The 15,770-nt window shown below is 55.9% G+C and overlaps 3 protein-coding genes across 3 annotated transcripts in view; 2 read left to right on the forward strand and 1 right to left on the reverse strand.

Annotated features, from left to right (window-relative positions):
- The window catches only part of LOC136370320 (transmembrane protein 132E-like), a 29,272-nt gene extending 21,378 nt beyond the window's left edge, over nt 1-7,894 (reverse strand). Inside the window, exon 1 of the mRNA XM_066333694.1 lies at nt 7,595-7,894. Within this exon, the coding sequence (XP_066189791.1) occupies nt 7,595-7,894 (300 nt within the window). The remainder of the gene's footprint in view (nt 1-7,594) is intronic.
- Nucleotides 7,895-12,095: 4,201 nt separating this feature from the next.
- LOC136370064 (C-C motif chemokine 4-like) lies at nt 12,096-13,328 on the forward strand. The gene is made up of 3 exons (XM_066333272.1): nt 12,096-12,188; nt 12,700-12,814; nt 12,956-13,328. Exons 1-3 carry the CDS (start codon nt 12,116-12,118, stop codon nt 13,059-13,061), a joined length of 294 nt encoding a protein of 97 aa, XP_066189369.1. The 5' UTR covers nt 12,096-12,115; the 3' UTR covers nt 13,062-13,328.
- Nucleotides 13,329-14,062: 734 nt separating this feature from the next.
- LOC136370315 (C-C motif chemokine 7-like) lies at nt 14,063-15,466 on the forward strand. The gene is made up of 3 exons (XM_066333690.1): nt 14,063-14,162; nt 14,925-15,042; nt 15,370-15,466. Exons 1-3 carry the CDS (start codon nt 14,093-14,095, stop codon nt 15,464-15,466), a joined length of 285 nt encoding a protein of 94 aa, XP_066189787.1. The 5' UTR covers nt 14,063-14,092.
- Nucleotides 15,467-15,770: the final 304 nt, after the last annotated feature.

Below are 15,770 nucleotides of genomic sequence, written 5' to 3' on the forward strand. Positions count from 1 at the left end.
TCCCTTCACAGGGTGCGCCTGGGAGGTAAAACCTGCCGGGAAATCCTTGCAGAGTCCCTGCATCCCCCATCACCTGCCCGGAGCCTTCGGGATCAGAGGCCAGCCCCGATCCGACGGGCAGGAGCCACCGGCAGGACTGGGAGGCGTCGGGGAAAATTGCATTTGAAGCGCAGCCAGTGCTGGAGTCCGGAATAATTATAGCAGCGGGGTCAAAAGAGCCTCCTGCAACATCGTTTCCTCGCTCAATAGGCAGCAGCTGTTTGAAATAAAATAAAATTATATATAAAAATAAAGCCTTCAGAAAGTCCACACAAGGGAAAGGTGGGGAACAGCCAGGAGAGAGGGAGGATTCTCCAGTGGGATAATGGTTGGGCTGTCTCAGGGAAGGATTGGGGTTTTCTGGCCGGTTCTGCTGTTTGAGGTTTCTAGCAGTGATTTCTCTCAGGTTTTTCGGCAAAACTCCCCTGCCCTTGGCGGGGTGTGGACAGAAATGACTCGGGGTTTGGCTACAGGTGGGCACAGCTCCATTAAAGCCCCCAGGGGCTCTGGTGAGGGTCTGATCGATCCTTTACATCGACCTGCTAATGGGGCTGGCTGTGGGGAGAGAATTTCCTGATGTGTCCAACCCTTTTAGAGCCTCTGGGAGCAGGGGGAAGCATCTGCTGGGTGATCCCATCCTTCCTCAGCCTCATCCTCACCTCAGGGGTCCCCCATCCTTGTGTTTCTCCAGTTTGGGATGGGGATTTGTAAAGTCCAACAGCCTTTGAGGGCTCTGCAAAAAGAATGAGGCGCTGTCACCGACGTTCAGAGTGTCCTTTGTCACCTCTCCTGCTCGGTCAAAAGGGGTTTGGATTTTGGGGCGTTTCCAGAAGGGTCTTCCTCTCCCATTTCCCAGTTCTTCCTCTCCCATTTCCCTGCTCCCAGCTCAGCCTGAAGGTGAATTTTGGGGGGGAGCAGCACTGATTTGGGATTTCGTGTTACCAATAAAACCACTGGGATTGGTGACAAAGTGCCCTGACCAATATGTGCCCTCAGGATATCCCCCCAAACATCCAGGCTGTCATTTCCATGGAAAACCCTCTGGAAGAGACCAAAATCCTGTAAATTCAAAGCTAAAGCCCCTGGAAGAGACCAAAACACCACAAATTCAAAGCCAAACATCCCAAAATAGACCAAAATTCCAGAAATTCAAAACCAAATCCCTGGAACAGAACGAAATCCTGTAAATTCTAAGCCAAACTCCCTGGAAGAGACCAAAATCCCACAAATTCCAAACCAACCCCCCGGAAGAGACCAAAATCCCACAAATTCAAAGCCAATCAGCCAAAAATAGACCAAAATCCCACAAATTCCAAGCCCAACCCTGTGGAATGGCCAAACCATCGGATTCCAGAGCAGCTGCCCAGGTGAGGGATGGCAGAGAAGATCCACACAGGGAGAAATTCCTGGCAGGGATTTTCCAGAGCCAGTGGATTGGAGTTTTATCAGCAGCTTTTGATGGCAACGGATTTTTGGTAATATCCCAAATTTATTCCTGAGGAAAAGAAAAAATGTGAGGATTCCAAGTGTTTTTAGGGTCCTTAAAAGCATTTTCCAGCCGCTTTTGCCTTCACTGCTGCTTCATCCTGAGGTGCTGAAGGATCTGGGAAAGGGATGGGAAGGAGGAGAATCCCAGGAAAACCAATGATCGGGTGAATGGGATGCATTGGGGAGGATTTGTGGGCACAGGATTGGGATGGGTGAATCCCTCCGGAGATTCAAGAAAAAAAAAAAAAAAAAAAAAAGTTAATTCCCTTTGCTCTGGGCAGAATTCCTGGTTCTGTGCCTGCCAAGGGGATCTTTATCCCTCTTTTTGGGACAAAACTGCGGGAAATTCCTGAGGGCTCCTCAGCTCCTCCTCGTCGTGGCGGTGGAGCGGGGGAACGGGAGCATCCAGAGTGGGGAAATGGCCAAAACGACGGGAAAAGGGCTCGGAAAATGCAGGCGAGAGCTGAGCCAGAGCCGTGGGACTCAGGGTGAGGGGCGGCAGCTCCTCCGTGGCCGCAGCTGGATCCCGGCCCTGGCTTTGGGCAAAGACAGGAAAGAAAATCCCCCCCGGGACCGCGGGCTCGGATGCTCTGAATGGCCCAATTTGGGGTTATTTTCCTGCTTTTTGGCCAAAGCTGCTGGAGCTTGACCTTGAACCGGTGTCTGGTTCCCTCCTGCCAAGCCCGAGCTGCAGGGATTTCAGCAAAATAAAACCTGGAGCTGGGGGTGAGCTGCTCCTGCCCAGCCCTGGAGCCAGGGAGCTCGGCTGGCACCCCAGATACCCCAAACACCCCAAATGGCCCCGGGGTGACAGCCAGGCAACCCTAAATATCCCAAATGGCCCCGGGGTGACAGCCAGACAACCCAAAATCCCCAATTACCTCAGGGTGACAGCCAGGAGCCCCAAATATCCCTGGGGGGACACCCCAAAATCCAAAATTACCTCACGTCACAGCTAGGCACCCCAAAATCCCAAATGGCCCCGGAGTAACAGCCAGGAACCCCAAAATCTCAAATGGCCCCGGAGTGACAGCCAGGCATCCAAAATATCTCCAGGGTGACACCCCAAATGGCCCCGGGGTGACAGCCAGGCTCGAGCACGGGGGATTTTCAGGTGGATTTTGGGGACACCCAGCAGCAGTGACAGGGGAGCCTGGGGCTGAAAGGGAAACCAGCAGCCCCTTCCCATCCCCGCAGCTCCCCCAAATCTCCCAATTAACGCTCCTAATTACCCCTTTGCAGCCCAACCGTGGCGCTGACGGGCTCGAGGATCCCTCTGGAGCCTCCCCTGCCCGAGCCTGACTCCGGCACGGCGGCAGCGCCCCGAGGATATTGAATTATTGCCCTGCCTTGTGCTGGGAATTGCCAGTTAAGGCTCTCCGGCAGGGCTCCTCCCAGCCCCTAATCTCATTCCCCGGCCATTTACCCCGGGATGCGCAAGAAACGGGGGATCGCATTGCTAATTAGAGGGATTAATCAACATTTACCGATGGGATCGCGTCCCCAGAGGGAATAATCGATATTTAACAGGGGTGCTGCAAATGGCTGGGCAGTTCGGGGTGTGTGGGCTGCAGCAAAGGGGGAAAACGGGTCCTGGCCCCCCCAAAAATCCTCAAGGAAGGAAGTGGGAAAGGAGAATTCGGGGTTTGTTGTGCCTGTGGATTAATCAAATTAATAAAAAAAAAAAAATTAAAATCACTCCCCAGTTACCCAGCTAAGCACCCAAACCACCAGCCTGGCACCTGGGAGCCTCCAGGGAATGTTCTCTTAATCCCAGGGATTTCTGGGCTCTAAAACCAGATTTGAAGGCACCAAAACCATTCCCAAGCTCGATGGAACTTGGCCGAGTAGCTCCTGAAATACAGAGAGAGGAAATCTGACAGTTTGGGTTCCACATTGGCAGAGGGAGAGGCTTTGTCCCCAAATCCCTTCTCCAGGCCCAAGTTACCCTCAGGGACACTGGAAATACCCTGAAATTCAAGTCTCCCCTCAAATCCCTTCCTTTCAGCCCTCAAAGTTATCATTTAACTAAATACAACCCAAAGTGCTTTGATTAGGGCCCAAAACAGAAATGTCTCCTTTTTTTTCAAACCTATTAACGAAAGATAAAAACCCCAAAAGCCGTTTTGGGGGGGTGGAAGCTCCCCCCAGTTTTGAGGCAGAGCAGGGACGGAGCAGCATCAGGAGTGGACGTGGTGCCGCGGAGGGAGATGGAGGAGAGCTCTGCACGAGAAATCCTCTTCACCCCATTGACATTTTGCTAAATTTTGATTATTTTTCGGCTGGAAAGTTTAAAAAAATAAAAATAAACAACTTTTTTTAACACCTTCCCGGAGGGCTGGCGAAGGTAGGGAAAGTGCTGACACCCACTCCACGACTCCTCCCATCTCCAATTCCTTTTTTTATTTTCCTTTCTTATTTTGTGCTATTGATATGATTTTTTTTTCTTTTTTTCCCTCCTGGCTCATTTCAAGGCTGAGCTCCCCAGCCTCTCGCTGACATCTGTTCATATCCCTGAAAAGCCGAGCCCGAAGGGTTTGGAACCACGACTGGCTGCTATTTTCAGGATCAGGAGGGGTTTTCCCCACGCTGGGCTCACTGGCAGCCCCGGGCGATCCAGGACATCAACCCGCTGAGTTTTCCGCTGGATTTGTTCTCCAGGGAGCAGCACAGGCTCCAGAGAAGCTGCTGCAAGAAGGTGAAACCAGAATTGTCCCCAATGAGGAGGACAGAGGGGAGCGGCGGAGAAAGACAAAGCATCCTGCACATCCCGCCGTGCCCAGCCCACCTTCTCCTCCTCATCCTGCTAATTCCAATCAAGGAAAACTCCATCTGGGGAGAAGGGAAAACCAGTCATTTAATTTATTTATAATATTTTTTTTTGGTGCACATGGAGCGTGCCGCGCTCTGTGGCCGGCTCAGCTCCCGAGCCCAGCCCTCTGTTTCACTGTACTAATGACTTTTTACACTCCAGGTAAAATCAGAACAAGACAGGAAGGCTTTCGAGAGAGCTCGTTCTGACAAATTCCTCACTGTAATTACTGGAGCAGAAAGAACTCATCAGCAGAACACGCCGTTGCTCGGGGCGTTAAAAGTCTCGAGTGGTGGTGGATGGCCCAGATCCGGGCAGGGCTCGGCAGGTCCTGCAAAGCCAACCCCGGGCCCCTCCCCGAACCAGGAGCGATTTTATACCCCAGTGACCCCGAGAAATGCCCGTCCCCTCCGGGCTCCTGCGGGGGATGGGGTGCGGGGGGTGGTTCCAGGAGGTTTGGGGTTGGTTGGATTGACTGGGAAGGAAATTCAGGCTCGTTCCCACTGCTCAGGTTTGGTGCTGCTCTGGGTGCTGTGGCAGGAAAAAAAGAAAATAAAAAAAAATAAAATTAAAAAAATAAAATAAAAAAAATAAAATTAAAAAAATTAAATCCATTTCTGTAGTTTTGGTTTTGTGTCTGAGATGTTTTGATCCTCTAAAACTCTTTTTTTTTTTTTAATTTTTTTTTTTTTTTTTTTTTTTTTTTTTTATAAACAAGAAAAGTGATTTTGTAAACTATAAACTTTGTTTTTCATTCCTTCTCCTAGGAGGGACTTCTTCTTGATGTCCCTCTGGTCTGACCAATGCGATTGGAAATTTTACCTTTTGGCCACCAATCAGCTTGGCCTGTGTAAAACAGCACATAAAGAAGACACATCCCAAAAATAAAAGAATCACTTTCAGCCTTCTGAAGCTCGGAGTCTGTGCCGTTGTGCACAACAGCGTCACGTTTCCATCAAAGCCAAAATCAAATCTACCAAAAGCGAAAGGGGAAATAAAGCCCAGCCTGGGCTGGTGACAGAGCTCCAGCAGGTTCCAGCAGGGCCGGAATGTCCCTTCTGGGCTGCAGCCACAGCCCGGGAGATGCTGGAGAAGCAGCCGGGAGGGAAAAGCCACCGGGATGTCCCCAGGGGCAGGAGGAGGTGACAGCACCGAGGGACCCCAGGACCACGCCAACCCCACATCCTCACCCCAAACCTGGGCCTGACACCCTCATGGGGACCCCCAGGGACTGTTTCTCTCCCACGAGCGATGGTTTGGCTCGGAAGGGCTTTGGGAAGAGTTTTTGGGGCGTTTGGAGGGAAGTGCAGAGGTGTTGGGACATTCCTGTCCCTCAGTCCTCAGGTCCTGACCTCAGAACAGAGAAAACCCACCCCGGCTCAGCTTTCACTGCCCCTCCAGCCAAGGCAGCTCTCAGAGAGCGAAATCCCCTAAAAACACGGGAGAGGAAGGCTCTAAACCCGGGCTGAGCTGGTTTAGAGAGATGAGGGCCAGGAGAAATCCCTCCACCCTTGATCCTCTACCCCGGGATGAGCTCCCAGCACAGGGGGCTGCAGGGATGTCCCCCCGCTCAGGGGACAACGGGGACACGCAGGAGGGCTCACACAGCGGCACACGGAGTGTCCCTGCCCTCCCCTGCCGCCACCCCGCAGCCGCTGCTGGCACCTAAAAGGATTAGTCATTAGGGATTCATGGTGGATTAGACACTCGGCCCCATATGGCTTAAACACCGCGGGCAAAGCATTAGCGGGGAGCTGCCGGGGGAGGGACGGGCTGGGGGCAGCTGGGGGACACTTGGGGACAGCCTGGCACCGCCCTGTCCCGCTGGCTGTGGCCCAGAGCCGCAGGGGCTCCCAGGCACCGGGCCAGGAGGGGGATTTGGGGACCAAAAAGGGAAAAATATGGACCTGGATGGCTCCAGAGCAGGATGGATCCAGGATGGACCTGGATGGATCCAGAGCAGGACAAACCCAGGGTGGAGCTGGATAATTGATAATCGATCCAGAGCAGGATGAATCCATGGAGCTGGATGGATTCAGGATGGACCTGGGTGGGTCCAGAGTAAGAGAAGTCACCTCCAGCTCCCCAGACCGAGGTCAGCCCCACAGAGCATCCCAAAGTGAGCTCTTCCAGCAGCACCACGATCCCACAAAGCTCTCCCTGCCCCCTGGAAAAGCTGCAGCGTGGATCCTGCCCCACCCTCTGCATTCTCCAGCTCTTCAGCCGCCAGTTCATCAAAGCATGAGGGCTCTGATGGGCAAAGCTGCTTTTCTGGAGCATCCTGAATCTCCCAAAAATGACTTCCAGTCATTTCCTTGGATGGCTGGTTTGGATTTGCAACCCCCAGGTCATGCAAGAGTTCTCTCCCAGAGCAGGGCTTGGAGAGCAAAACCTCCCCTTTTGGGGGGCTCCCACCCTTCATTTGGGGTCCCTGCAGCCCGATTTTGGCGCCGAGTGTGGCTCCAGGCCCCCCACAAGCACCAAGAGCCCCCCCAGCGCCCCGAGAGCGGGGCTGGAGCACAGGGGAGGGAATGGATCCCTCTGCTCTTAATCTCCCTCTATCTGCTAATTAAATATTGATGGTAGTTAAATATTCATAGAACACTTGGCTCGGAGTTTTTATCTGTCTTCAGGCAGACGTGGGGTCTTTTGATGTGTTATTTTCCTGGTCACCCAAGGTCCCAGAAGCCTCCAGATTTGTCAACACTCTTTTGAGGGTTTTGTGGGGTTTTTTTTTCTCCCCATTGCCACAGAGAGGCTTTGGGTTCTTTCATCCGCAGCTTCTCTTCCCTCTGTACCCTCTCTGCCCCCGGATCTCCCCGGATGATTCCCGTGGCTCTGGAGGTGTCTGGGAGCCTGGTGGTGCCTCCAGAGGGGAGGTCGAGCATCCCGCTGCTCTCGGTGTGTCTCCAGCGGGGAGAAGCCCCGGTGGGGTCCCCGCGGGCTCGGGGGGCACGTCCGGACCCCGGGGTGCTGCACCCCGGTTTGGGACCCCCCCAAGGAGCGCCGTGTCCCGGCCAGGCCGTGCGCTGAACAGCACCGAGAGCCGTTCGCGGGGCAGCACTGACACCTTGTGCCAAACGCAGGGAAAACAACATCCAGGGAGTGTTGGGATGCAGAAATTCCTCCGCTGTCCCAAACCCTGCTCCGTGCCCGCCCCGGGCTGGCGCCTCACCCACCTCGGGGTTTGGCCGCTGCCAGGAACCCCCAGCAAGATGTGAGGTCCCAAAAATGGCAGAGGGACCCAGGTCTCACCCCCATCATCATCCTCATCTTCCTTCCCATCTTCACCCCCAGCTTCACTCTCATCTTCATCCCCATCTTCCTCCTCATCTTCACCCTCATCATTCCCATCATCATTACCATCATCATCCCCATCTTCACCCCATCATCCCCTTCCTCATCCCTATCTTCATCCCCATCTTCACTTTCATCTTCATCTCCATCATCATCCCAATCATTCCCATCTTCATCCCGTTCCTCATCCCCATCTTCATCCTCATCTTCACCCCCATCATCATCCCCACCTCCACCATCCCCTTTGAGCTGTCCCATTCCAACGCTTCCCACTTGGATTTTTCCCTGCGCCAAACCCCTCAGGAAGGTCCTTCCCCCACAGCCAGCCCAGGAAATGTTTGTGGAAGGATTTTAGGGGGATTTCCAAAACGAGGGAAGGAGAATCCACGCCGGGACTCTGCCGCGTGGGCTCCACCCATCCCACCTGCGGGGAGTGATGCCAGGGGAAGGATTCTCGAGGGAAACACCCGGGGCTGGAGGAAATGAATTCATCTCCCCCGGGGTGTCTTTTCCACCCCTGGGCAGCCGGTGGCAGAAAATACGTGTGAAAAAAAAAAAAAAAAAAAAAAAAAAAAAAAAAAAAAAAAAAAAAAAAAAAAAAAAAAAAGGTCACCGAGGCCACAAAGACCGATCGGAGCTGCTGATAGCCGGGAAAACACCGCTGGGAACCAGCTCGGGGAGGGGGGAAACAGAATTCCCCAAATCCCGGTGATGCTGTCACCCATCCCCACCTCCCTTCATCCCACGGGCACTGGGGCTGGAGCCTGGGGAAAATCCAGCGAGCCCAGCAGGTCATCCAGCGTGGACTTTTTTTTTATTAATTTTGATCCCAGCGCCTGGGTGCAAAAGGTTTTTACAGGCATCTTCCTGGCCGCTTTGGGATTTATCCTTGTTTTTCTTGTTCTGTGCCTTTCAGGGTGCTGGGAAATCATGAGGGAAGTAGAAACTGCGGGAATCGAGGAGCAGATCAGGAATTGGGGTGAAGATCGGGAATTGGGATGAAAATCAGGAATCGGGCTGAAGATCAGGAATCGGGGTGAAGATCGGGAATTGGGGTGAAGATCGGGAATTGCGATGAAGATCAGGAATTGGGGTGAAGATCAGGAATTGGGATGAGGATCAGGAATTGGGATGAAGATCGGGAATTGGGATGAAATCAGGGTGCAGCTCAGGAGTCAGAGGAGGCTTTGGGTCTCTTTGAGTTCCAGGTTCGGGGTTTTCAAAGCTCAGGGCTGGGAAGAGCTGGCCCAGCTGCAGCAGCCCAGCCCCTGTGGCAATCTCCGGCAGAGGAGCTCGGTGTGAATTCAGCCCTGGGCCGGGGCCGTCCCCGCGCGGGGGCAGCCAGGATACCGGGGGCCAAAGGACACGGGAAATGAGTCATGAGCACTCGGAGATGCGTCTTGGAAAGGGGGAGAGTTCAGCTCGGGACAGCTGAGAGAGGATGAAACGCTCAGGGACAAGGGGACAACCCCAAAACCCCCACCCTCAGGGGATGGGGACAGGGATTGTCATCCCAAATGGGAACTTTGCACCTCTCTGGGCTCCCCACCACAGCTCTGGGCTCCAGCGCCTTCCCTTTGGGGCTGCTCTCCGTCTGGGGTGTGGGGACATCCCAAAACCAGCGGAGGAGCCCAAACCCCCAGAGCTTTACACCAAAACCACACAATGCCGTGTTTTTCGCGGTGTTTCCACTTCCCACCGGTGGAACCATCGCTCCCAATCTTTCCCTGAGCCTGAATTAGGTAGGTGAGGTGACATGGGCTGGTCCAAGCCAGGACCAGCTTCTTCCAGCATCTGTGGCATGCTCAGGATTCCTCCCACAGGATCAAGACGGATTTAGCCGGGGTTTTTCTGGTGAAACTTCTGCTGGAACAGGAGGGCAGCACTCATTCCGTCTTAATTCCGAAGAAGGAAGGAGTCCCAGGGCAGCTGGGTGCCAGAAAACGCCTTGGACAGAAAAAAAAATACACCCCAAAACATCCCCACTGCTTTTTGGGGGCAGAATCCAGCTGGGCTCTGCAGGGATGTGGGTGGCAAAGGGGACACTTTCTTCGGGTGACCTTTCTTTTTTGGGTGACCTAGCCGTGACAGAAACCATCTCTGCAGCAGCTGGGGAAGTCCTGGGGGGCTGGGGCCGGACAAGGGCTTTTGAAAAAGGAAACGGCACGAACGGGGTGTGAATTCAGTGGTTACCCCAGCGTCAGCCCCGGCCGGGCGACGGAAAAGCTGAGCCGACCACGCCTGAAAAGGGAGAAAAAGAGATCAAACAAAGGGGGGGAGAAGAGATCAAAGGGAGAAGAAGAAATGAAAATCCTCGTTAGAAGCAGCCCTGACCTGGCAAAGCGGCCTCGCTCCCGGCCGTGGCGTTGGCAGCCCCCGGGGTATTGATCGGCTGCGAGGGAAATGCAGCATCGTAAAGCGTCGGCTGCACAAACAGCTCTGCCCCGGGGGGGAGCGGCATTCCCGGGCTGTCCCGGGCTGTCCCGGTATGTCCCGGGCTGTCCCGGGCTGTCCCGGAGTGTCCCAGTGTGTCCCCCGGGCTGTCCCGGGCTGTCCCGGTGTGTCCCAGTGTGTCCCCCCGGTGTGTCCCGGTGTGTCCCCCGGGCTGTCCCGGCTGGGGGGTTGTCCCGGTTTTGGGGCTGGTTGGGAGCGCGGGGCGGTGTCCAGCGCCGGCATTCCCGGTTCGGATTTCCCCAGGAATACTCTGATTTTTCAGGAACACTCTGATTTGTCAGGAACACTCTGATTTGTTAGGAATACTCTGATTTCCATCAGGAATACCTGCTCGGGACTGCAGCGTCCCCCAGCACATCCCAGTCCCACCCAGGAGCGGGAGCTTTGGAGCCTGCAGATACTCTGGGGTGGCAATGACCGCTGTTTGCGGGGCCGGTGGCTGTGGCAGTGCCCGGGTTTGTCACCTCCCCCGGGCAGGAGCGGGATCTGTCCCGTTTTCCAAGCCTGGAGCCACTGCTGGGAGCGCAGGCACCGAGCCCCCCATGAAACAGGGGGAGAGAGGGAGGGGAAAGGGATTTTCCAGATAGTTTATGGGATCAGAGGACTCGTGGGCCACCCCAGAGCGGTCACTGTGCCCACGGATTGGCCCATGTCCCCAGCTCTGCACCAAACATGAGCTGGGAATGTCATTCCTGGCCTTCCTTCCTGCTGCATCCCAGTATTTCCTCTCTGAGTCTTTAAAAAGGGTTTTCCCAGACCGGTAAAAGCTGGTTTGTTTTCCTTCCTTTAGTTTTTCCAGGAGATATTTTCTATCCTTAGAGAGCCGCGCTGGCCCCGGCCGCACCAGGAGCACCGCGGCGGAAAAGGGACGAGGGAAAAGACGGATCCAGTCAGGGAAAAGCGAGCCAGGAGCAGAGCCGGAGACATCTCTGCTCCCCGAGGAGGGATTCATTGGGAAATTTGGGTGATGACAAGAAGTGCTCAGCTCCGCCAGACACACACAACCTCCCTGACCCGGCACCTCCGCGCATCCCGAGCGAGGGCGGGCTGATTTCTGCGAAACGCCTCTGGAGAGGGGCGAGCGGAGGCGCTCCCCGTTCCCATCGGGACCGGTCCCTTCCAGGAACAGCACCCCGAGGCAGGGCTGAGCACCCCAGGGTGCCCTCGGTGCCGTTCCCAGCCCCTCCAGCACAGCCCCCGCCTCTCCCCGCTGCTTCCCACCGCCCGCCAGCTGCCGGCAGCTGGGGAGCGCCCTGGGATTTGCAGGGATTGAGGGAGAGGGGAAATTTTTGACAGCTGCAGCCAGGCACAATCCACCAGGGAAGCCCCTCGCTGGCCCCTGCCTTTCCCAGCCCTGCACGGCCAAGAACATGAGCTGATGCTTTGGCACCGAGCTCGGGGAAGTGGAGCCACCTGCCTGTCCTCCCCCTGGCCCCAAACACCCCCGAAACCTGCTCAGAGGAGTCCATGTGCCTGATGCAACCGAGCAGGAGCTGTTTGTCTGTGATTTGTGGTTATCCTCTAGAGGTTTGTTCTCTCTCTGGCTGGTTTTGGGGGGCAGCTAAAAGGGTTTTTGGCTTTGGTGGTCCCCAAAACCAGAGAAAAGTACAGGGCAGGGAGAGGACCTGGCCCATGGGACATCCTGCAGGGTGCTGTGACCCACCCAAAGGACATCTCCAAACCCTCTCACCTACCCTGGGGCTCCTTGCACGAGGCCTGGACACAGCCTGCCCAGGGAACCAGTGTGCAGAGCCAAACTTTGGGAACAGCCTGTCCATCAGCCCTAATGCCAGAGGCTCAGCAAAAATCCCAAGCCCGTCGGTGCCAGAAGCGCGGCCTGGGAGCACATTTTTTCTTTCCCAGGGCTGGAGAGGGGATGAGGGGATGAGTATCACTTACCCTCTGTGCTTTGGGACGTGGCAGGGGACCAGGCCCTCCCCCTGGCCCTGGGGGAAGCTCCCCCATAAAAGCAGCCGAGGCAGCCTGGCCCCGGCACAGACGGCTCAGCCACAGCCACAGCCCGGCATGGGGACAGCAACCGGGGTGGTCTGTGCCCTCCTCATCCTCTCCACGCTGTGCTGGCACAGCCTGGCTCAGAGTGAGCATTGCCCTGACCCCAGGGTGGGGGACAGGGACAGAACCCAGGGGTGTGGGGACAGGGACAGAACCCACGGCTGTGGGGACAGGGACAGAACCCAGAGATGTGGGGACAGAACCCAGAGATGTGGGGACAGGGACAGAACCCAAGACTGGGGGAAAGGGACAGAACCCAGAGATGTGGGGACAGGGACAGAACCCAGGGCTGTGGGGACAGGGACAGAACCCAGAGATGTGGGGACAAGGACAGAACCCAAGACTGGGGGAAAGGGACAGAACCCAGAGATGTGGGGACAGGGACAAAACCCAGAGATGTGGGGACAGGGACAGAACCCAGAGATGTGGGGACAAGGACAGAACCCAGGACTGGGGGACAGGGACAGAACCCAGGGCTGTGGGGTCGGGTTTGCTTCATGCAGGGGGATCCCCCAAGGAGCTGCCATTGCCATGGCAGGAGGACTGAGGAGGGATTGGGGGTCTCCAGGCTGAGCCAGTCTTGTGCTGTCCCCCAGGAGCTCCAGCCATGCCCGACAAGTGCTGCTTCAACTTCCAGACGAGAAGGATCAAGAGGGACAACGTGGTGTCCTGTTACCCCACCAGCCCCGAGTGCCCACACCAGGCTGTGATGTGAGTACCCCAAATCCCCCCCTGGATCCTGCCACAGCCCTTGCCTTGCTTTGGGGGGTGCAGTCCCCATCCCCTGTGCCCGAAGCCCCCCAGGAGCTCAGTGCTGGGTTCCCCACTGACCCCAGCCTCTCTGTGCCCCAGCTTCAGGGTGAGGAACGGGAAGGAGATCTGCACCCAGGCCAGCAGGGCGTGGGTCAAGAGGTACCAGCAGAGCTTCCAGGTCAGCTCCTTCTCCATCCCCAGCTAGCGGGGTGGCTGGGGACAGCAGGGACTCCTCCCAGGCGGAGGGGACGCTTTCGGATGGAGCAACTCACAAGGGACGTCCTCCCCATCACGATGACCCTCACCACTTCCCTGAAGGCAAACCCACCAGGATGGAGTGTCCAGACCCTCTGTGGTCCACGGAGAGGCTGCAGCAGGTGGGGGGTGGAGGGGGAGCAGCTCCACTATTGCTTTTTTGTAGACACCGAACAGAATTAAACGTGGTTCCCACATGCAAACATCTGTCTGTGCGAGTGTCTTGGGAATGGGCAGGTCCTTTCCTGCCCAGGTGCTGGGATCAGCACGGAGCCAGGAAGAGCTGGAGCCTCAGCCAGGCCTCTGTGAGGATGTCCAGGGGTGAACGGGGCCAAACCAAATCCATGAGGCCTTTGGGGAAGAACTACAGGGACAACATGCCCAGGAGGAGGGAGCTTCCTCTGCTCCTCACCCACCATCTTAATTAACAGCCCAAATTCCATTAGAGAAGGATCTCAGGGATGCCTGAGACAGCCCAAAATGCCAAGATGCCACCAAGAAAGGTGGCAGGTGCTGTGACAGTGGCAGAGCCACCAGGATGAGCAACCAGCAACAGGTGATGGAGAAACACTCAGGGACAAACCCAGCCACCACCAAACCACCCACCCCAGAGCAAGCAGACACCTCACAGCCACCACCAAGAGGTGATTTTTGCACAGGAACTCACAAGGATGAGCATCACCCTGTGCTGTTTGCTGCTGACCACAACCCAACCCAAAATAGACTGCCAGCCCCAGCAGCACCGGCCGCTCCCACGCTTTCCAGCAGCCCTCGGGTGTCACGGCGGCCAAGGGGGCTGCCAGAGGGAATTTCCCCCCAACACCTGCCCTTTATGGAGAGATCCAAGGGGTTCTTTCCACGGGGAGCTGTCATGGAAAGCCTGGCAGGGGCTGTTATAAATCACACAGGGCTGCAGGCAGCGGGGCAGGCAGATCTTGGTGCAATCAGAGCTGCTGGTGCTGACAGAGCCTCGGGTTGGACATGAAGATCTCCTTGGCTCTGCTCGTCCTGCTGCTGGCAGCTGCCTGGATTGGAGGCCAGGGGATGTCCTGTAAGTACCAACAGGGAGATTTTCCCCTCTGAGGTGTCCCAGCTCCTCCTCTGGTGGGATTTGAGCACATCCAGAGGAGGCCACGAGGCTGGTGAAGGGCTTGGAGCACAAACCCTGTGAGGAAGGGCTGAGGGAGCTGGGGTTGTTTATCCTGGAGAAAAGGAGACTCAGAGGTGACCTTATCACTCTACAACTCCCTGAAAGGTGCCTGTGCTCAAGTGGGGTTGGTCTCTTTCTCCAGGCAGCAATGAGAGGACACAGTCTCAGCTGCACCAAGGGAAATATAGGTTGGATATCAGGAAAAAGTTTTTTACAGAAAGGGTAATAAAGTATTGGAATGGTCTACCCAGGGAGGTGGTGGAGTCCTGGATGTGTTTAAGAAAAGACTGGGTGTGGCACTTGGTGCTCGGGTTTAGTTGAGGTTAGGGCTGGGTTGGATTTGATGATCCTGGAGGCCTCTTCCAACCCAGTGATTCTGGTTCTGATTCTGGTTCTGATTCTGATTTGGGGCTGGGGAGGAGAGTTCAGCTCTTGATGGGGTTGTGGGGCTGTCATCACCAACTACCTGAGCATGGGGCTGGTACAGGATTTGTTCAAAATGAGTAAAAAAAGGGTTGGTTGGGCCCCAGAATCCCAGCTGGGGAGCTCCACAGGCAGGGAAACGGGGGGCTCCTACCCTGGAGCAGAGCATCACCTCTGGGGCTGCAAGATGTTCCTTCTGTGGGATGAGGGAGAGCACTGAGCCCTCCCTGCTGCTTTCAGTCCAGAGCCACAGAAGCAACTGCTGCTCCCAGGATATGTTCCTCCACAAGAAAATCCCAGAGGCCAAGATCCAGGGCTACAAGTACACACCTTCCACCTGCACCCACAAGGCTGTTCTGTGAGTAACCCCAGCTCCCACCCAGCCTTCCTCCCCGCCACCCCATCCTCATCTCCCTCACCCTCCTTCCCCACCAGCTGCTCTGCTCCTGGGCACTCCCCAAAAACCTGGGGATCAACCTGAGCCAATGTGCACAGGGTGCTGTGGCTGGGGCTGTCCTAAGCTGCCTCTTCGCTCTCACCTCCTTCCCTGCTCAATCACCCCATTTCTGCTGCCATCAGCCCAAGAGTCAGCACTTGCAGGGAAAGTGGGGGTCAGGAGGCTGCAGGATTCCCTGGTGGGATCCTCCCCTCCCTGGCTGACTCGGGATATTCTTTTGCCCCCAAGGGTGAAGCTGGAGCGGGGGTTGGTCTGTGTGGACCCACGGAAGAAATGGTTCCAGGAGTACCTGAGGAAGAAGGAGTCAAACAGCACCTCCACATGAAGCTGCCTTCCCCAAAAGCTCTATTTATTCGTATCCCCCAATTCCTTGTGTATTTTGGTGTCACTCGTTGATTTACGGAGCTGGCTCCGTCCCCTCCCCTGCTCTGCACATCCCCACGTGGACTCAGTAAACTTCCTTCTGTTCACCTGCAGCTGCAGTGAGGTGTCAACCCCGGGTCACATCCAGGCTCAGCCTTCCCAGGAATAGTCCAGGAGCCCCTGGGAGGAGAGGGAAGCCCAAAGGGCCCGGCTCCCCTCCAAGGTGACACAGCCCCTGCCCGTGGGATGGGGATGGCAACGGGAGG

This window comes from Sylvia atricapilla, chromosome 20 (genome assembly GCF_009819655.1).
Source record: "Sylvia atricapilla isolate bSylAtr1 chromosome 20, bSylAtr1.pri, whole genome shotgun sequence".
Classification (NCBI taxonomy): Eukaryota; Metazoa; Chordata; class Aves; order Passeriformes; family Sylviidae; genus Sylvia; species Sylvia atricapilla.

Excerpts from the sequence above, each read along its gene's own strand:
- LOC136370064 (XM_066333272.1), top strand. The coding sequence starts at position 12,116 with ATGGGGACAGCAACCGGGGTGGTCTGTGCCCTCCTCATCCTCTCCACG. Across the intron at positions 12,189-12,699 it reads CTGGCACAGCCTGGCTCAGA|GAGCTCCAGCCATGCCCGAC; the intron begins GTGAGCATTGCC and ends GCTGTCCCCCAG. Across the intron at positions 12,815-12,955 it reads TGCCCACACCAGGCTGTGAT|CTTCAGGGTGAGGAACGGGA; the intron begins GTGAGTACCCCA and ends TCTGTGCCCCAG.
- LOC136370315 (XM_066333690.1), top strand. The coding sequence starts at position 14,093 with ATGAAGATCTCCTTGGCTCTGCTCGTCCTGCTGCTGGCAGCTGCCTGG. Across the intron at positions 14,163-14,924 it reads TGGAGGCCAGGGGATGTCCT|TCCAGAGCCACAGAAGCAAC; the intron begins GTAAGTACCAAC and ends TGCTGCTTTCAG. Across the intron at positions 15,043-15,369 it reads TGCACCCACAAGGCTGTTCT|GGTGAAGCTGGAGCGGGGGT; the intron begins GTGAGTAACCCC and ends TTTGCCCCCAAG.